General features: G+C 51.4%; 1 protein-coding gene across 2 annotated transcripts in view; it reads right to left on the bottom strand.

Annotated features, from left to right (window-relative positions):
* Positions 1 to 560: 560 nt before the first annotated feature.
* LOC140387671 (acrosin-like) overlaps positions 561 to 21,693 on the bottom strand; it is a 73,605-nt gene continuing 52,472 nt past the window's right edge. Inside the window, exons 2-5 of one of the 2 annotated variants that reach the window (XM_072470863.1) lie at positions 20,880 to 21,093; positions 2,941 to 3,206; positions 1,050 to 1,192; positions 561 to 953 (exon numbers count right to left, since the gene is read on the bottom strand). In XM_072470863.1, the coding sequence (XP_072326964.1) occupies positions 663 to 953; positions 1,050 to 1,192; positions 2,941 to 3,206; positions 20,880 to 21,093 (914 nt within the window). In that variant the 3' untranslated portion in view covers positions 561 to 662. The remainder of the gene's footprint in view (positions 954 to 1,049; positions 1,193 to 2,940; positions 3,207 to 20,879; positions 21,094 to 21,693) is intronic. The other variant, XM_072470864.1, reaches the window with a different exon arrangement.

The following is a 21,693-nucleotide window of genomic DNA, read 5'->3' as shown; positions in this document are numbered from 1 at the left end:
GCTCTAAGTTCATCTCCCTTATTCCTGACACTACTTGCATTGAAACAGACACACTTTAACCCATTCCACTGAGTGCAACTTTGCCCTATCAACTATCTATCCTTCCTCACAGACTCGCTGCATACTATTTCTACCTGTTCAACAGCTGCTCTATCCTCTGATCCATAGCTCTGGTTCCCACTCCCCTGCCAAACTAGTTTAAACCCTCCCAAAGAGCTCTAGCAAACCTCCCACCCAGGATATTGGTGCCCCTCAGTTTAGGTGCAATCTGTTCCTGCAGTGCATCTTGTGCATGGTACAAAATTCAGCCCAATTTGTCACATTTTTGCCCACTTATTTAATCCATTATTCTTTTGCGACTTTCTGCTCCCATCTGCACTATTCCTGGCACAGTCGCAGTGGACAGAAGGTACCATTCTGCGATCCCATTCACACTGCCAGCGAAATAGGCAGCACTCAAATGCAATGAATGAACCTGAGTTACACACATGCCAATCGGCTCCTCTTGTTCCATCCGTCTGAGAAAACAACATGAGACCCGAACAGAGAAATTGCACAGCTTCATTGCTATAAAACTTTATTGACATAGAGACTATTATCAAGGAAACCAGGTAGCAAACAACACCTCTGTAAAACTGTGAGTGCAGATCAGACTGGTATCTTTAAATAAAGAGAGACACCAGGCCAATTGCCGTGAGAAAGCCAGAAACTTGTGAACGTATGGCACTGTTTTTCTTTTCTGGTGGGGGTGCCTTGTGAGAACTCTCGGCTCCGAGTTGCATTTCACCCAACTTCGACGTCTTCCACTCGATCCACTCTATGTATTTTCGGACAGATGTGTAGATGCCTGGGTGGACCTTGTGACCACAGCCTAAACCCCAGTTGGTGATTCCCAGCTGATAGAACTTTCCTGCTCCGAGCACTTTACAGACCAATGGGCCTCCGCTATCTGTCTGCAATCAAACAGGAAGAGAGTGATTGCAAGGCGGGTGACTGCCACACTGCCCCACCCAGCTCTCCATCCAGGTCCCAAAGCATGGAGTGCCTACCTGACACCTGTCCGGTCCTGCCCATTTAAATCCAGCGCACAGGACTTGGTCAGACAGTGAACCATTGTGCCAGTCGCCCTGGTTACAGATAGCTGTTGGAATGATACTGATCTCTTGTTCTTGTAAAACATCCGCTCGTCTACCTAAAGAAAGCCAAGTAATAAGGGTGGTTATGTTTTATTAATTTATTGGAATTGAAGTGAAAATAGGATATTACCTAGAAAGCAGGGACAGCGCCACTGCAGCCTCACAGGGCCAGGGACCCGGGTTCGATTCCGGCCTTGGGTGACTGTCTGTGTGGTGTTAGCACTTTCTCCCCTTTTCTACATGGGTTTCCTCCGGGTTTCCTCCCACAGTCCAAAAAGGTGCAGATTAAGTGGATTAGCCGTGCTAAATTGCCCCTTAGAGTCAATGTGTGGGGTTACGGGGATAGGGCAGGGAACTGAGCCTAGGTAGACTGCTCTTTCGGAAGGTCGTGACAGACTCAATGGGCCGAATGGCCACCTTCTGCACTGTAGGGATTCTATGGGTTTGACACAGTTCCTTACCTCACTCTCGAACTCTAGTGGTTAAATAAATGTTCTCTTGGCGTCATCATTGCCTACACTTTGAAATAAAAGAATGCCTTCCCTGATTAAAGCCAAACGTATGAATGTGTTACCAACAGGTCTCTGCTTTCACTGACTATACAGTGGAAATCTCTGACACTTTTATTGGACTTTGGACAAGTTACCCATCAGTGAGCAAAGCCTCAGGATTCATTTGAGAAGGAAATGGGAGAGTATCTGCCTCCTAATCCATTCATTTAATTATTTCGGAATCTTGTAGAAAAAGTGATTACTCTGGTGCATTAGATTGCCAACGTTGAGGATTCTGGCAGATAAAGTGTTGAGGGAGCTTTACTCTGCATCTAACTAACCTGTGCTGTTCCCGCCCCGGGAATGTTTGACAGTGCAGTGTAGAGGGAGTGTATGTGACATTGCTGTACCTGCCCTGTGAGTGTGTGATAGGACAGTGTAGACGGTGTGGAGGAAGGTTTACTCTACATTTAACCTATGTTAAAACTCAGTTGGAACCGTTTGAAGTGAATGAGTGAGGGCAGAATCATCAGGACAGCCCAATGATTGTTGACCACTTGAAAATGAGTGTAATCAGTCCTGGAACCCAGGCTGTACTGTGACTGGAATTGGCTCAAACTCTCGGAATAGTATAAAGAATAATAAGTAATAGGCGCCTGAGGCTACAACTAAAAATAGAAGCAATCGTATGCCAAGACCTTGGTGCAGCTACTCTAACGCGTAAGAGATGTTTCTATTCTATATCAAATGGAAGTTAAACTCAACAGAACATCTTGCTCCATGTAGTTGAACTGCACTAAAACAGTCTATTGTCCACAGTTGGATTTCCCTCACCTCAGGGCTCAGCATCTTGCTTCCTATCTGAATTTGCTGTGAATGGCGCTAGTTTCCTTTTTTTCTTGTTCACGAGACGCGGGCAATGCACATGTTGTCAATCTTTAAGAAGCTGGTGGTAGGCCTCCTTCTTGAAGGGCTGGCTGGACCACTTCAGAGGGCATGAAGATTAAAACCACACAGCATGAGACTTGAGTGACACATAGGCTAGGCTAGACCAGTAAGGAGGGACAGGGTTCCTCCCTCACGGACACTGGTGCAGCAGCTGAACACATCTTTCACATGAATTCATTCCAGTGCCTGCTCCAATGCACCATGTTCCAATTGGATTTCCATGATTTTTGGGTTGCTGGAAGTTGGCATTAATTATCATGGCCCACACGCTACCACACCCAGATGCACCTCCTGGGACTCCGAGACAAGAGCAAAAGTGCAGTTAGCAAGAAGGTGAGTACTACACAAATTGGCACATGTCTTACCTTTCCCCTCCACCATGCCCCATCCGGCAGTGACACAGGGCTTGAGTTCAGCAATATCAAGTTTCTGGTATTGAAGGCACACTGGCTGCACAAAGTCGGTGAACACAATGGGATCAGTGACCTTGATGAGGGCAATGTCGTTAGACTCTGTGTCCGGATTGTAGTTTTCATGCTTGATGACCTCTGCAACTGGCCTGGCGTATGTGTCTTTACTGAACCTCGAGATCTGTTCTAATCCAAACACCAGCATAATTTTTTCCACGTTGCTTGGGGAGGATATAAGGAAATTTGTATAAATTAGAGGGACACTTGGAGAAGCTACTTTGACACACTAAAGATTATGTGGACAGCTCCCTCATTTAATTACGCAATGGCACTGAAACCTCAGAACTCCTTCATTTGATTTTCAGTCTCAAAACAACTAATCCTCATTGGGTTGAATAATCGCTGGGACACTACCATTGGGGCCTCAGTGTTTCTGAGCTTGTGGGGAGATGGAGAATCACCCAGGGTTCCTACTCCTTCTATCAGTGATCTCAGGGGAGGAAGGACTGGCTGGAGATGAAAGTTCAGCTTAAAAAAACAGGGAAATAAGGAGCCTGGATGATTGATCTGCAAGACTACAGTCCATCAAACCTTCCATGCTTATCTTCCATTTGGCAAGACAGACCATAACTAGTCCACTAAAGGTGCTGAAGCACATTTTAAAATAGGAGTATCCAAACCTTTCTTTCTCAGAAACTATCGGTTCAGGGATCACAGAAGTGGATTGAATCTGAACACCCACAATTTGTACCCGCCTCACGTTGATGATGCTGGTCAATCTCAGTACTTTGATTCAGGATTTATCCAAAGGCAACAGCCCTGCAGGTCTGCAAAGTCCAAATAAATAAATAAGGGCATCACTTGAGCATACGTACATGTTCTCTGTTTTTGTGGTACCTTGCCACATATTTACCCACACCAGTGATCATAGAATCCCTACAGTGCAGAAGGAGGCTATTCAACCCATTGAGTCTGCACCAATCCTTTGAATGAGCACTCTGCCCATTCCCAAGTGTCCATCTTGCCCTATCCCCATAATCCCATAACCTAACTTGCACATTCCTGGACTTTAAGGGGCAATTTAGCAAAGCCAACCCACCTAACATCTTTGGACTGTGGGAGTTAACCGGAGCATCTGGAGGAAACCCACGCAGATACGGGTAGAACGTGCAGGCTCCGCACAGTCACCCAAGGCCGGAATTGAACCCGGGTCCCTGGCGCTGTGAGGCAGCAGTGCTAACCACTGTGCCACTGTGCCGCCATCCCCCACAATTCCTTTAGCTCATTCACTTGATGCATTTATTTATTGTTTGGTTAATCAGGTTCTGATATGGATCTCCAGGCCAGAGTTTCAAATATCCGCTGCTGAGAATCTTGCACAGCCAGACCTTCAACATTGAGTGTGCACGACCTTCCTGTCGGGGGAAGTCTCAGATGAGCAGGTTTCCAGGACAAGGCTTTGGAAAGTGTACACTGGGATAGGTTTTGAAGACTTATCTGGCGCTGAGCGGGAAGAATCCCAACTCCACCAAATTACTTTGAATGGAAAAGATCCTTTGACTCTCCGGTTTGATGCCATATCTGGTGTGCTAGCAATGTGCAAACCTTAGACAAAGCACAAAAAGAAAATCATGCTTCTTGTGTCCAAATTGGCTGCTGAGGTTTTTACATTACACCAGTGACTACACTTTAAGAGTATTTAATTTGTTGTTAAACACTTTGGGGCATCCTGAGATCACAAAAGATTTTTTTTAATTTTCTAATTAAGGGGCAAATCCAATTAAGGGGCAATTTAGTGTGGCCAATCCACCTACCCTTTGGGTTGTGGGGGCTGAGGTCACAAAAGATGCCATATAAATGCAAGTCTTTTTATTAAAAGGGACAAGTTCAGATGAGGGGTGACACGTTGGGCTATTGTCTGTCACATTTGTATGGTCAATAGCTGCTCAGGTTTGCTTCTGGACTTCATGCAGCCAAGTGGTCTTGTAGTCAGCCTCCGAAGGTTCAGGCAGACTTTTAAATTCATTTCTGGGATGTGGGCGTCACTGGTTAGGCCAGCATTTGTTGCCCATCCCTAGTTGCCCTTCAGAAGGTGGAGGTGAGCTGCCTTCTTGAACCACTGCAGTCCCTGAGGTGTGGGTACACCCACTGTGCTGTTAGGGAGGGAGTTCCAGGATTTTTCCCCAGCGACAGTTTCCTCCTACAAGTCCCGAAAGACATGCTATTAGGTGATTTGGACATTCTGATCTCCCTCCGTGTACCTGAACAAGTGCCGAAATGTGGCAACTAGGGGCTTTTCACAATAACTTAATTGCAGTGTTAATGTAAGCCTACTTGTGACAATCAAGATTATTGTATTATAAGTCAGGGTGGTGAGTGAGTTGTAGAGAAACCTCAAGGTGGTGGGGTTCCCAGGTGTCTGCTGCTCTTGCCCTTCTAGATGGTAGTGGTCGTGAGTTTGGAAGATGGTGTCTAAGGAATCTTGGTGAGTTACTGCAGTACATCTTGGCGATGGTACACACGGCTGCCACTGTTCGTCGGCAGTGGAGACTTTGAACTTTGGTGAAAGGGGTAGCAATCAAGCAGGCTGCTTTGTCCTGGATGGTGTCAAACTTCTTGAGTATTGTTGGATCTGGGCTCGTCGAGGCAAGTGGAGAGTATTCCATTACACTCCTGGCTTGTGCCTTGTAGATGGTGTCCAGGCTTTGGGCGGGTCAGGAGGTGGGTGACTCACCGCAGGATTCCTAGCCTTTGACCTGCTCTGGTAGCCACAATATTAATATGGCTATTCAGTTCAGTTTCTGATCAATGGTAACCCCCCAGGATATTGATTGTGGGAGATTCAGCCATGGTAAGGGGCTGGTTTAGCATACTGGGATAAATCGCTGGCTTTTAAAGCAGACCAAGGCAGGCCAGCAGCACGGTTCAATTCCCGTACTAGCCTCCCCGAACAGGCGCCGGAATGTGGCGACTAGGGGCTTTTCATTGAAGCCTACTCGTGACAATAAGTGATTTTCATTTCATTTCAGTTTCATTTCATTTCATTTCATAATGCCATTGAATGTCAAGGGGCGATGGTTAGATCATCTCTTGTAGGAGAGGGTCATTGTCTGAGAATTGTGTGGCACGAATATAACTTGCCACTTGTCAGTCCAAGCTTGGATATTGCCCAGGTCTTGTTGCATTTGGACAAGGGCTGCTTCATTAACTGAGGCGTTGCGAATGGTGCTGAACGTTGTGCAGTCATCCGCAAACATCCCCACTTCTGACCTTATGATGGATGGGAGGTCATTGTTTGAAGCAGCTGAAGATCGATGGGCCTACGACAATACCCTGAGGAACTCCTGCAGTGTTGCTCTAGAGTTGAGATGATTGACCTCCAACCACCATAATCATCCTCCTTTGTGCCAGGTATGACTCCAACCAGCGGAGAGATTTCCCCCTGATTCCCATTGACTCCAGTTTCGCTCGGACTTCTTGATGCCATACTCGGTCAAATGCGGCCTTGATGTCAAGGGCAGTCACTCTCACCTCACTTCTGGCATTCAGATCTTTTGTCCATGTTTGAACCAAGGCTGTAATGAGGTCAGGAGCCTAGTAACCCTGGTGGAACCCAAACTGAGTGTCTGTGAGCAGGTTATTGCTGAGCAGGTGCTGCTTAATAGCGCTGTTGATGATTCCTTCCATCACTTTGTTGATGATGGAGAGTAGACTGATAGGACGGTAAGTGGCTGGGTTAGATTTGTTCTGTTTCTAGTGTACAGGACACAACTGGGCAACTTTCCACATTGCCGGGGGATGCCAGTGTTGTACCTGTACTGGAACAGCTTAGCTAGGAGTGCGGCAAATTCTGGAGCACAAGTCTTCAGTACTATTGCCAGAATATTGTCAGAGCCCATAGCCTTTGCAATATCCAGTGCAGTGCCTTCAGCCGTTTCTTGATATCACCTGGAGTGAATCGTATTGGCTGAAGATGGCCATCTGTGATGCTATGGGCCCCCGGAGGAGACCAAAATGGATCATCCACTCGGCACTTCTGGCTGAAGGTTGTTGCTTCACCAGGTTGACACCTCATTTTCGAGTATGCTGATGTTGCTCCTGACATGCTCTCCTGCACTCTTCATTGAAATGGGGTTGATCCTGTAGCTTGGTGGTAATGGGAGAGTGGGGGATATGCTGGGCCCTGAGGTTGCAGATTGTGGTTGAATACATTTCTGCTGCTGCTAATGGCCCACAGCGCCTCATGGGTGCCCAGTCTTGAGTTGCTAGATATGATAAGTCTATCCCATTTAGCACGGTGATGGTGCTACACATCACAATGGAGGGTATCCGCAATGTGAAGTCAGGACTTTGTCTCCACAAGGACTGTGCGGTGGTCATTTCTACCGATACTGACATGGACAGATGCATCTGCAGCAGGCAGGTTGGTAAGGATGATGTTTCCCTCTTGTTGGTTCCCTCACCACCTGATGCAGACCAACTCTAGCAGCTGTGCCCTTTAGGACCTGGCCAGCTCGGTCTGTAGTGGTACCAATGAGCCACCCTTGGCGATGGACATTGAAGTCTCTCACCCAGAGCATATTCTGCGCCCTTGCCACCCTCAGTGCTTTCTCCATCATGGCGTTCAACATGGAGGAGTGCTGAAGTGGGGGGGTACGTGGTAATCAGCAGGAGGTTTCCTTGTCCATGTTTCACCTGAAGCCTTGAGACTTCATGGGGCCCAGAGTCGATGTTCAGGATTCCCAGGGCAACTCCCTCCCGACTGTCAGGCTGCAGGGTTGCTGGGAGAGGTGAGTGCATATTTAAAAGAGACTTCAGTTCCTGGAGCAGGCCACAGGCTGCAGGGTTGCTGGGAGAGGTGAGTGCATATTTAAAAGTGCTTAGTTTACAGGTCGAGTGGCAGTTAGAGACTCCAGTTCCTGGAGCGGGCCTATTGGCTCATTGGAAATCAGGCAGGGTACAAAAGGTGTGGCAGGAGTGCCTTTAGTCATGGAGTGCTGATTGGAACAGAGTGCATCTGAGTTTAGGTGAGTGACTGAGTTCGGGTGAGTGGCGAGAGAGGGCTGTGTTTTTGTTGGTGTTCAGGTTTAAGCTTGAGGTTCTATTAAAAAAAAAAATTTTTTTTTTAATTATTTAAATGAATTAACTAGTTGAATATGGCTGGACAGGTGATGTGCTGTTGCTGTATGATGATGGAACTGGTGGATCCCATTGAGACCGTCAGTGACCACATCTGCAGCAAGTGTTGGCTGCTCGAGGAACTTCGGCTCAGAATTGATGAGCTGGAGACCGAGCTGCACACACTGCGGCACATCAGGGAGGGGGAAAATTACCTGGACGCTTTGTTTCAGGAGGCAGTCACACCCGGTAGAATAAGTTCTGTTAATTCGGACAGTGGTCAGGGACAGAGTGGTGTGACTGCAAGGGAGGCAGGTCGGGGGATCCTGATTTTAGGAGTTGAGGAGCCTCAGCCCTTGACCTTGTCCAACAGGTATGAGGTACTTGCTTCCTGTGTGGATGAGGAAGAGGGCTGTAGGGAGGATGCGTTGACTGACCACTGCACCGTGGTACAGGAAGCCATTCAAGAGGGGGGAGCAAAAAGACAAGTGGTAGTTGTAGGGGATTCTATAATTAGGGGGATTGATGGCATCCTTTGTAAGCCAGATCGTGAGTCCCTCATGGTATGTTGCCTGCCCGGTGCCAGGGTGAGGGACATCTCTGATTGGCTTGAAAGGATTTTGGAGAGGGAGGGGGAGGATCCAGTTGTTGTGGTCCACGTTGGGACTAACAACATAGGTAAGACTAGGAAAGAGGACCTGTTTGGGGATTATCAAACACTAGGGACTAAATTAAAGAACAGGCCCTCCAGGGTTATAATCTCTGGATTACTACCCGAGCCACGTGCCAATTGGCATAGGGTTGAGAAAATTAGGGAAGTTAACACGTGGCTAAAGGAGTGGTGCAGGAAAGAGGGATTCCATTTCATGGGGCATTGGCATCAGTACTGGGGCAGGAGGGACCTGTACCGTTGGGACGGTCTTCACCTGAACCATTCTGGGACCAGTGTTCTAGCGAATAGGATAAATAGATTGGTCACAAGGACTTTAAACTAGCAAGTTGGGGGGAAGGGAAGGGTAAAGCTGTGGACAGGATAATGCTTAATGGAGAGCAAGGCAGCAGGTTATGTGACAGGTTATTATGTAGAGATATGGGTTCAAAGACAAGGAAAATTAGGAGAAAGGGGAAGAGGAAAAATAATTTGCGAAAAGTTACTGATCAAGGTGTTAGGATTCATAACAAAGATGTAAAAAACAGCATAAGTGTACTTTACCTGAATGCTCATAGTATACGAAATAAGGTGAATGAGTTGATGGCGCAAATCATCGTGAATGACTATGATTTAGTGGCCATTACTGAAACATGGTTAAAAGTTGGTCACGACTGGGAGTTAAATATCCAAGGGTATCAGACTATACGAAAGGATAGAATGGACGGTAAGGGCGGTGGTGTAGCTTTGTTGTTTAAGGATGGCATCCGGGCAATAGTAAGGGATGTTATTGGTGCTATGGAGGACAAGGTTGAATCAATTTGGGTGGAAATCAGGAATAGTAAGGCGAAAAGCTCACTGATAGGAGTAGTCTATAGGCCACCAAATAGTAACAGGATGGTAGGGCAGGCAATAAGCAAAGAAATAACGGATGCATGTAGAAATGGTACAGCGGTTATCATGGGAGATTTTAATCTGCATATCAATTGGCTTAACCAGGTTGGTAAAGGCAGCCTTGAGGAGGAGTTTATAGAATGTGCCCGGGATAATTTCCTGGAACAGTATGTAATGGAACCTACAAGGGAACAAGCGTTCCTAGATCTGGTCCTGTGTAATGAGGCAGGATTGATTAATGATCTCATAGTTCGCGATCCTCTTGGAAGGAGCGACCACAATATGGTGGAATTTAAAATACAGTTGGAGGATGACAAGGTAAAATCAAACACGAGTGTTTTGTGCTTAAACAAAGGCGATTACAATGGGATGAGAGAAGAACCAGCTAAGGTAGACTGGGAGCAAATACTTCATGGTGAAGCAGTTGAGGAACAGTGGAGAACCTTCCGAGCGATCTTTCACAGTGTTCAGAAAAGATTCATACCGACAAAAAAGAAAGACGGTAGAAAGGGGAAAAATCGACCGTGGATATCTAAGGAGGTGAGGGAGAGTATCAAATTGAAGGAAAAAACATACAAAGTGGCAAAAATTAGTGGGAGACTAGAGGACTGGGAAGTCTTTAAGGGACAACAGAAAGCTACTAAAAAAGCTATATAGAAGAGTAAGGTAGACTATGAAAGTAAACTTGCTCAGAACATAAAAGCAGATAGTAAAAGCTTCTACAAATATATAAGACAAAAAAGAGTGGCGAAGGTAAATATTGGTCCTTTGGAAGATGAGAAGGGAGATTTAATAATAGGAGACGGGGAAATGGCTGAGGAGCTGAACAGGTTTTCTGGGTCAGTCTTCACAGTGGAAGACACAAATAACATGCCAGTGACTGATGGAAATAAAGATATGATAGGTGAGGACCTTGAGATGATTGTAATCACTAAGGAGGCAGTATTGGGCAAGCTAATGGGGCTAAAGGTAGCCAAGTCTCCTGGCCCTGATGGGATGCATCCCAGAGTGTTAAAAGAGATGGCTAGGGAAATTGTAAACGCACTAGTGATAATTTATCAAAATTCACTAGACTCTGGGGTGGTCCCAGAGGATTGGAAAGTAGCAAACGTGACACCACTGTTTAAAAAAGGAGGTCGGCAGAAAGTGGGTAATTATAGGCCGGTAAGTTTAACTTCGGTTGTAGGGAAAATGCTGGAATCTATCATTAAGGAGGAAATAGCGGGGCACCTGGAGGGAAATTGTCCCATTGGGCAGACGCAGCATGGGTTCATAAAGGGTAGGTCGTATCTGACTAATTTGGTAGAATTTTTTGAGGACGTTACCAGTGCAGTAGATAACGGGGAGCCAATGGATGTGGTATATCTGGATTTCCAGAAAGCTTTTGACAAGGTGCCACACAAAAGGTTGCTGATAAACTAAAGATGCATGGCATTGAGGGTAAAGTGGTAGCATGGGTAGAGGATTGGTTAACTTAACAGAAAGTAGAGAGTGGGGATAAATGGGTGTTTCTCTGGTTGGCAACCTGTAACTAGTGGGGTCCCTCAAGGATCAGTGTTGGGCCCGCAGTTGTTCACAATTTACATAGATGATTTGGAGTTGGGGACCAAGTGCAATGTGGCAAAATTTGCAGACGACACTAAGATGAGTGGTAAAGCAAAAAGTGCAGAGGATACCGGAAGTCTGCAGAAGGATTTGGATAGGTTATGTGAATGGGCTAGGGTCTGGCAGATGGAATTCAATGTTGCCAAGTGTGAGGCTATCCATTTTGGGAGGAATAACAGCAGAATGGATTATTGTTTAAACGGTAAGATGTTAAAACATGCTGCTGTGCAGAGGGACCTGGGTGTGCTGGTGAACGAATCGCAAAAAGTTGGTGTGCAGGTGCAACAGGTGATTAAGAAGGCTAATCGAGTTTTGTCTTTCATTGCTAGAGGGATGGAGTTCAAGACTAGGGAGGTTACGCTGCAATTGTATAGGGTGTTGGTGAGGCCGCATCTGGAGTATTGTGTTCAGTTTTGGTCTCCTTACCTGAGAAAGGACATATTGGCACTGGAGGGAGTGCAGAGGAGATTCACTAGGTTGATCCCAGAGTTGAGGGGATTAGATTATGACGAGAGGTTGAGTAGACTGGGACTGTACTCATTGGAGTTTAGAAGGATGCGGGGTATTTTATTGAAACATATAAAATTATGAAGGGAATAGATAGGATAGATGCAGGCAGGTTGTTTCCACTGGTCGGGGAAAGCAGAACTAGGGGGCATAGCCTCAAAATAAGGGGAAGTAGATTTAGGACCGAGTTTAGGAGGAACTTCTTCACTCAAAGGGTTGTGAATCTCTGGAATTCCTTGCCCAGTGAAGCAGTTGAGGCTCCTTCTTTAAACGTTTTTAAGAAAAAGATAGATATCTTTCTAAAGAATAAAGGGATTCGGGGATATGGTGTAGGTCCGGAGAGTGGAGCTGAGTCCACAAAGATCAGCCATGATCTCATTGAATGGCGGAGCAGGCTCGAGGGGCCAGATGGCCTACTCCTGTTCCTAGTTCTTATGTTCTTATGTATACCACTGTGCCACCACCTCAGCTGGATCTGTCCTGCCGTTGAGAGAGGACATACCCAGGAATGGTGATAATGAAATCTGGGACATTGTCTGTAAGGTATGATTCTGTGAGTATGACTATGTCAGGCTGTTGATAACGAGTCTGAGAGACAGCTCTCCCAACTTTGGCACAAACCCCCAGAGGCCTTGTGGTTCCTTTTTTGTGTTTTCGTAGCGGTTGAATACAGCTGAGTGGCTTTCTAGGGCATTGAAGAGTCAACCACATTGCTGTGGGTCTGGAGTCACATGTAGGCCAGACCAGGTAAGGATGGCAGATTTCCTTCCTTTTAGGGAACCATCTGCCGTGGTGGGATTCGAACCCGGGTCCCCAGATCATTACGCTGGGTCTCTGGATTACCAGTCCAGCGACACTACCACAACGCCTCTGCCTCTCCTGTTTCTATGGTGATGGTAAGTCCTGGTCATGCATCATTCAAACTGATAGTTACCGCCATTGCCCCTTCATTGTCATCCTTCATATTCAGGAGGTTCAGGGCACTGTCAAGTAGCACAATGATATGTATGTAGGCCGCTTCAAGGCCTGTCGATCCAGAGTTGTGTGGGAGACCTCTTTTCTTGCAGTAGCACCACCATTATCATACAATCCAGCAGAAAGACAACTAGCTCTATACATGCCAAGGGAAAAAAATGACCAGGGTTTTGAGAGGAACGGTCAAATATTAAAGCTCAGTTCCGGGTGCGGTGATGACCAGCTAAGTCGCACGTTTCGGCAGCTCCCGGCAGCTCTTGATAGGAGCCCCAACGGCAATTTTAACGGCTAAAAACACTGTGCGGTAAACCAGAAGGGAATCCCCCCTGGACACGGATGGAAAAAGGAGAGGAAAGTGGCCGGATTGCGGTGGATCCTCTAGAGCAGCGGCAAGGAAGGCAAGCACAAAGCAAGATGGCGTCAGAAGGAGGCAGTTTAATATGGGGCCCTGACCAACAAGAGTTCCTGCGGCGTTGCGTGGAAGAGCTGAAAAAGGAGATGAAGAAGGAGCTGTTGGCCCCGATATTACAGGCGATTGAAGGGCTAAAGGAGGAGCAAAAGACCCAGGAGCAGGAGCTTCGGGTCGTGAAGGCAAAGGCTGCTGAGAATGAGGACAACATACAGGGCCTGGTGGTGAAGACAGAGATGCACGAGGCACAACACAAAAGGTGTGCGGAAAGGCTGGAGGTGCTGGAGAATAATGCGAGGAGGAAGAATTTAAGGATTCTTGGTCTTCCCGAAGGTGCAGAAGGGGCGGACGTCGGGGCATATGTGAGCACGAAGCTGCACTCGTTAATGGGATCGGAGGCCCCGACGGGCCTGTTGGAGGTGGAGGGAGCCTATCGAGTTATGGCGCGAAGACCGAGGGCTGGAGAAATTCCTCGAGCCATAGTGGTGAGATTTCTCCGATATAAGGACAGAGAGATGGTCCTCAGATGGGCAAAGAAAACTCGGAGCAGTAGGTGGGAGAACAAGGTGATCCGCGTATACCAAGATTGGAGTGCGGAGGTGGCGAGAAGGAGGGCATGCTTTAATCGGGCCAAGGCGGTGCTGCACAAAAGGAAGGTTAAATTTGGAATGCTGCAGTCGGCAAGACTGTGGGTCACACATCAAGGGAAACACCGCTACTTTGAAACGGCAGAAGAGGCGTGGACATTTATTGTCGAGGAGAAACTGGAATAAGCGGGCTAGAAAAAGAACGTTTGGGACAAAATGGTGGGGCGAATATGTGGGGTGAAGAGGGGGGGAAAAGGGGGAAGAGATGATTTCCCAAGTTGTTAATCCTGCGATCCTGTAACTTTTCTCTCTTCCCCATGCTGTGGGGGAGGGGGGGAGGGAGGATGAGGAGCTGGGGGCGCCGGCCATTGGGGACGGGGCCAAATGGGAAGAGCGGGCTTTGTTCCCGCGCTATGGTAACCATGGCGGGAACAGGGAAGCAGGAAGGAGGGGGCCTCACACAGTGGGAGCCGAGGTCACGGGGGGAAGCCGAGGTCGGCCAGAGTTTGCTGACTTCTGGGAGCAACATGGGGGGTGCAATTACGCTGGTGAGGGATCTAGTGGGGGGGGTGGGGGGGGGGGGTTAACTGGGTTGCTGCTGCTGGGGAGAAGGGGGAGCTGGTATGGGGTGGGGTGGTCGGGGCGGGAGGGCGCCGTTGGGGGGAGATACGGCTACGTGGGAACCGGGTGAGGAGCTGGATTGAAAAAGGAGATGGCTAGTCGACAAGGGGGGGGGGGTTAAAGAGCCCCCCAACCCGGCTGATCACGTGGAATGTGAGAGGGCTGAACCGGCCGATAAAGAGGGCACGGGTACTCGCACACCTAAAGAAACTTAAGGCAGATGTGGTTATGCTGCAGGAGACGCATCTGAAACTGATAGACCAGGTCAGACTACGCAAAGGATGGGGGGGGGGGGGGAGTATTGGTACCAGACCTGTCTGGGTGTGGGTCGTGGAGAGGGTATTGGTATCAGATCTGTCTGGGTGTGGGTCCCGGGGAGGGTATTGGTACAAGACCTGTCTGGGTGTGGATCCTGGGGAGAGTATACGTACCAGACCTGTCTGGGTGTGGGTCGTGGAGAGGGTAAACATACCAGACCTGTCTGGGTGTGGGACCCGGGGAGGGTATTGGTACCAGGCCTGTCTGGGTGTGGGACCCGGGGAGGGTATTGGTACCAGGCCTGTCTGGGTGTGGGTCCCGGGGAGGGTATTGGTACCAGACCTGTCTGGGTGTGGGTCATGGAGAGGGTAAACGTACCAGACCTGTCTGGGTGTGGGACCCGGGGAGGGTATTGGTACCAGAGCTGTCTGGGTGTGGGTCGTGGAGAGGGTAAACGTACCAGACCTGTCTGGGTGTGGGTCGTGGAGAGGGTAAACGTACCAGCCCTGTCTGGGTGTGGGACCCGGGGAGGGTATTGGTACCAGACCTGTCTGGGTGTGGGTCCCGGGGAGGGTATTGGTACCAGACCTGTCTGGGTGTGGGTCCCGGGGAGGGTATTGGTACCAGGCCTGTCTGGGTGTGGGTCCAGGGGAGGGTATTGGTACCAGACCTGCCTAGGTGTGGGTCCCGGGGAGGGTATTGGTACCAGACCTGTCTGGGTGTGGGTCCCGGGGAGGGTATTGGTACCAGGCCTGTCTGGGTGTGGGTCCCGGGGAGGGTATTGGTACCAGACCTGCCTAGGTGTGGGTCCCGGGGAGGGTATTGGTACCAGACCTGTCTGGGTGTGGGTCCCGGGGAGGGTATTGGTACCAGACCTGTCTGGGTGTGGGTTCCGGGAAGGATATACGTACCAGACCTGTCTGGGTGTGGGTCCCGGGAGGGTATTGGTACCAGACCAGTCTGGGTGTGGGTCCCGGGGAGGGTATACGTACCAGACCTGTCTGGGTGTGGGTCCCGGGGAGGCTGTACGTACCAGACCTGTATGGGTGTGGGTCGTGGAGAGTGTATTGGTACCAGACCTGTCAGGGTATGGGTCGTGGAGAGGGTATTGGTACCAGACCTGTCTGGGTGTGGGTCCCGGGGAGGGTATTGGTACCAGACCTGTCTGGGTGTGGGTCCCGGGGAGGATATACGTACCAGACCTGTCTGTGTGTGGGTCCCGGGGAGGGTATTGGTACCAGACCTGTCTGGGTGTGGGTCCCAGGGAGGGTATTGGTACCAGATCTGTCTGGGTGTGGGTCCCGGGGAGGGTATACGTACAAGACCTGTCTGGGTGTGGGTCGTGGAGAGTGTATTGCTACCAGACCTGTCTGGGTGTGGGTCGTGGAGAGGGAATTGGTATCAGACCAGTCTGGGTGTGGGTCGTGGAGAGGGTATACATACAACACCTGTCTGGGTGTGGGTCCCGGGGAGGGTATTGGTACCAGACCTGTCTGGGTGTGGGTCGTGGAGAGGGTATTGGTACCAGACCTGTCTGGGTGTGGGTCGTGGAGAGGGTATTGGTACCAGACCTGTCTGGGTGTGGATCGTGGAGAGGGTATTGGTACCAGACCTGTCTGGGTGTGGATCGTGGTGAGGGTATTGGTACCAGACCTGTCTGGGTGTGGGTCCCGGGGAGGGTGTTGGCACCAGCCCTGTCTTTGTGTGGGTCCCGGGGAGGGTATTGGTACCAGACCTGTCTGGGTGTGGGTCCCGGGGAGGGTATTGGTACCAGACCTGTCTGGGTGTGGGTCGTGGTGAGGGTATTGGTACCAGACCTGTCTGGGTGTGGGTCCCGGGGAGGGTATTGGTACCAGACCTGTCTGGGTGTGGGTCGTCGTGAGGGTATTGGTACCAGACCTGTCTGGGTGTGGGTCCCGGGGAGGGTGTTGGCACCAGCCCTGTCTTTGTGTGGGTCCCGGGGAGGGTATTGGTACCAGACCTGTCTGGGTGTGGGTCCCGGGGAGGGTATTGGTACCAGACCTGTCTGGGTGTGGGTCCCTGGGAGGGTATTGGTACCAGACCTGTCTGGGTGTGGGTCCCGGGGAGGGTATTGGTACCAGACCTGTCTGGGTGTGGGTCCCGGGGAGGGTATTGGTACCAGACCTGTCTGGGTGTGGGTCGTGGTGAGGGTATTGGTACCAGACCTGTCTGGGTGTGGGTCCCGGGGAGGGTGTTGACACCAGCCCTGTCTTTGTGTGGGTCCCGGGGAGGGTATTGGTACCAGACCTGTCTGGGTGTGGGTCCCGGGGAGGGTATTGGTACCAGACCTGTCTGGGTGTGGGTCCCTGGGAGGGTATTGGTACCAGACCTGTCTGGATGTGGGTCCCGGGGAGGGTATTGGTACCAGACCTGTCTGGGTGTGGGTCCCGGGGAGGGTATTGGTACCAGACCTGTCTGGGTGTGGGTCCCTGGGAGGGTATTGGTACCAGACCTGTCTGGGTGTGGGTCCCGGGGAGGGTATTGGTACCAGACCTGTCTGGGTGTGGGTCCCTGGGAGGGTATTGGTACCAGACCTGTCTGGGTGTGGGTCCCTGGGAGGGTTTTGGTACCAGACCTGTCTGGGTGTGGGTCCCGGGGAGGGTATTGGTACCAGCCCTGTCTTTGTGTGTGTTCTGGGGAGGGTATTGGTACCAGACCTGTCTAGGTGTGGGTCCCGGGGAGGGTGTTGGCACCAGACCTGTCTGGGTGTGGGTCCCGGGGAGGGTATTGGTACCAGACCTGTCTGGGTGTGGGTCCCTGGGAGGGTATTGGTACCAGACCAGTCTGGGTGTGGGTCCCGGGGAGGGTATTGGTACCAGACCTGTCTGGGTGTGGGTTCAGGGAAGGACATACGTACCAGACCTGTCTGGGTGTGGGTCCCGGGAGGGTATTGGTACCAGACCAGTCTGGGTGTGGGTCCCGGGGAGGGTATACGTACCAGACCTGTCTGGGTGTGGGTCCCGGGGAGGCTGTACGTACCAGACCTGTATGGGTGTGGGTCGTGGAGAGTGTATTGGTACCAGACCTGTCAGGGTATGGGTCGTGGAGAGGGTATTGGTACCAGACCTGTTTGGTGTGGGTCCCGGGGAGGGTATTGGTACCAGACCTGTCTGGGTGTGGGTCCCGGGGAGGATATACGTACCAGACCTGTCTGTGTGTGGGTCCCGGGGAGGGTATTGGTACCAGACCTGTCTGGGTGTGGGTCCCAGGGAGGGTATTGGTACCAGATCTGTCTGGGTGTGGGTCCCGGGGAGGGTATACGTACAAGACCTGTCTGGGTGTGGGTCGTGGAGAGTGTATTGGTACCAGACCTGTCTGGGTGTGGGTCGTGGAGAGGGAATTGGTATCAGACCTGTCTGGGTGTGGGTCGTGGAGAGGGTATACATACAACACCTGTCTGGGTGTGGGTCCCGGGGAGGGTATTGGTACCAGACCTGTCTGGGTGTGGGTCGTGGAGAGGGTATTGGTACCAGACCTGTCTGGGTGTGGGTCGTGGAGAGGGTATTGGTACCAGACCTGTCTGGGTGTGGATCGTGGAGAGGGTATTGGTACCAGACCTGTCTGGGTGTGGATCGTGGTGAGGGTATTGGTACCAGACCTGTCTGGGTGTGGGTCCCGGGGAGGGTGTTGGCACCAGCCCTGTCTTTGTGTGGGTCCCGGGGAGGGTATTGGTACCAGACCTGTCTGGGTGTGGGTCCCGGGGAGGGTATTGGTACCAGACCTGTCTGGGTGTGGGTCGTGGTGAGGGTATTGGTACCAGACCTGTCTGGGTGTGGGTCCCGGGGAGGGTATTGGTACCAGACCTGTCTGGGTGTGGGTCGTCGTGAGGGTATTGGTACCAGACCTGTCTGGGTGTGGGTCCCGGGGAGGGTGTTGGCACCAGCCCTGTCTTTGTGTGGGTCCCGGGGAGGGTATTGGTACCAGACCTGTCTGGGTGTGGGTCCCGGGGAGGGTATTGGTACCAGACCTGTCTGGGTGTGGGTCCCTGGGAGGGTATTGGTACCAGACCTGTCTGGGTGTGGGTCCCGGGGAGGGTATTGGTACCAGACCTGTCTGGGTGTGGGTCCCGGGGAGGGTATTGGTACCAGACCTGTCTGGGTGTGGGTCGTGGTGAGGGTATTGGTACCAGACCTGTCTGGGTGTGGGTCCCGGGGAGGGTGTTGACACCAGCCCTGTCTTTGTGTGGGTCCCGGGGAGGGTATTGGTACCAGACCTGTCTGGGTGTGGGTCCCGGGGAGGGTATTGGTACCAGACCTGTCTGGGTGTGGGTCCCTGGGAGGGTATTGGTACCAGACCTGTCTGGATGTGGGTTCCGGGGAGGGTATTGGTACCAGACCTGTCTGGATGTGGGTCCCGGGGAGGGTATTGGTACCAGACCTGTCTGGGTGTGGGTCCCTGGGAGGGTATTGGTACCAGACCTGTCTGGGTGTGGGTCCCTGGGAGGGTTTTGGTACCAGACCTGTCTGGGTGTGGGTCCCGGGGAGGGTATTGGTACCAGCCCTGTCTTTGTGTGTGTTCTGGGGAGGGTATTGGTACCAGACCTGTTTGGTGTGGGTCCCGGGGAGGGTGTTGGCACCAGACCTGTCTGGGTGTGGGTCCCGGGGAGGGTATTGGTACCAGACCTGTCTGGGTGTGGGTCCCTGGGAGGGTATTGGTACCAGACCTGTCTGGGTGTGGGTCCCGGGGAGGGTATTGGTACCAGCCCTGTCTTTGTGTGTGTTCCGGGGAGGGTATTGGTAACAGACCTGTCTGGGTGTGGGTCCCGGGGAGGGTGTTGGCACCAGACCTGTCTGGGTGTGGGTCCCGGGGAGGGTATACGTACAAGATCTGTCTGGGTGTGGGTCCCGAGGAGGGTATTGGTACCAGACCTGTCTGGGTGTGGGTCCCGGGGAGGCTGTACGTACCAGACCTGTCTGGGTGTGGGTCCCTGGGAGGGTATTGGTACCAGACCTGTCTGGGTGTGGGTCCCGAGGAGGGTATTGGTACCAGACCTGTCTGGGTGTGGGTCCCGGGGATGGTATTGGTACCAGACCTGTCTGGGTGTGGGTTCCGGGGAGGATATACGTACCAGACCTGTCTGGGTGTGAGTCCCGGGGAGGGTATTGGTACCAGACCTGTCTGGGTGTGGGTCCCGGGGAGGGTATACGTACAAGACCTGTATGGGTGTGGGTCCCGTGGAGGGTATTGGTACCAGACCTGCCTGGGTGTGGGTCGTGGGGAGGGTATTGGTACCAGGCCTGTCTGGGTGTGGGTCGTGGGGAGGGTATTGGTACCAGACCTGTCTGGGTGTGGGTCCCGGGGAGGCTGTACGTACCAGACCTATCTGGGTGTGGGTCGTGGGGAGGGTATTGGTACCAGACCTGTCTGGGTGTGGGTCGTGGGGAGGGTATTGGTACCAGACCTGTCTGGGTGTGGGTCCCGGGGAGGCTGTACGTACCAGACCTGTCTGGGTGTGGGTTCCGGGGAGGGTATTGGTACCAGACCTGTCTGGGTGTGGGTCCCGGGGAGGGTATTGGTACCAGACCTGTCTGGTTGTGAGTCCCGGGGAGGGTATACGTACCAGACCTGTCAGGGTGTGGGTCGTGGAGAGGGTATACGTACAAGACCTGTCTGGGTGTGGGTCCCGGGGCGCGTCTACGTACCTGACCTGCATGGGTGTGGGTTGTGGAAAGGGTATACGTACCTGACCTGTCTGGGTGTGGGTCGTGGAGAGGGTATACGTACCTGACCTGTATGGGTGTGGGTTGTGGAGAGGGTATACGTACCACACCTGTATCGGTGTGGGTCCCGGGGGGGGGTCTACGTACCAGACCTGTCTGGGTGTGGGTCCCGGGGAGGCTGTACGTACCAGACCTGTCTGGGTGTGGGTCGTGGAGAGGGTATACGTACCAGACCTGTCTGGGTGTGGGTCGTGCAGAGGGTATACGTACCAGACCTGTCTGGGTGTGGGTCCCGGGGAGGCTGTACGTACCAGACCTGTCTGGGTGTGGGTCGTGGAGAGGGTATACGTACCAGACCTGTCTGGGTGTGGGTCGTGGAGAGGATATACGTACCAGACCTGTATGGGGAGGTTATGGCGACCAGTTCTGTGGGTGCTAATCTTTGCTATCGGACAGGCAATGTTAACCAATTGCATTCCCGAAATCATTGCACAATGACAAGCTGACCAGCTTTGGCTGGTAACACAAATCATTGAGTTAATAAACAATGAATAATTATTCTTAGGTGGGATCACCTGTTGTCTCCTTACTTTGATATTTTGGCCTTGAAGCAGTGAGCTGCTGTCAGCACCCAGTAATTATCAATGATGGATCCTCCACAGGTGTGACCATATGTGCCATCCTTTGATGCAATCTGTACACTGACCAGCCAAGGCCACGCACCGAGATCAGCATCATGGTTCCCCAGAATCTCCGAATTTAGGTCTTCCTCTTCTTCGTTCACCGCTGGTCGCTGGCTGCATTCTACAAAACGAGAGGATATGTTTATCTTAGAGGGATCAGCTGCAGCCACCGAGGAGCATTATTGTCAGCAAGCTTCTCCCCGCTTCTCCACAGCTGGCCGCAACTGTCCATCAAATGACTGCTCAACATTGCTCAGTGAATGGCCATCTTCTCTCTGGGTTAGGCCGTTAGCTCAGGCCCCGAGCGACACAGAATCTGTGCTGACATCTCCAGTGTAGTGTTGAGACGATGCTGCACTGTTGAAAGTGCTGCACTGTCGGAGATGCGGCACTGTCCGAAATGCTGCACTGTCAGGAATGCAGCACTGTCAGAGATACTGCACTGTCAGAGATGCTGCACTGTCAGAGATGCTGCACTGTCAGAGGTACTGCACTGTCAGAGGTACTTCACTGTCAGAGACTCTGCACTGTCAGAGATGCTGCACTGTCAGAGGTACTGCACTGTCAGAGGTACTGCACTGTCAGAGGCTCTGCACTGTCTGAGATGCTGCACTGTCAGAGATACTGCACTGTCTGAGATACTGCACTGTCAGAGATGCTGCACTGTCAGAGATGCTGCACTGTCAGAGATACTGCACTGTCTGAGATACTGCACTGTCGG

This window comes from Scyliorhinus torazame, chromosome 13 (genome assembly GCF_047496885.1).
Source record: "Scyliorhinus torazame isolate Kashiwa2021f chromosome 13, sScyTor2.1, whole genome shotgun sequence".
NCBI classification, from domain to species: domain Eukaryota; kingdom Metazoa; phylum Chordata; class Chondrichthyes; order Carcharhiniformes; family Scyliorhinidae; genus Scyliorhinus; species Scyliorhinus torazame.
The sequence above is the reverse complement of the archived record's forward strand: the minus strand, read 5'-3'. Positions and strand labels throughout refer to the sequence as shown.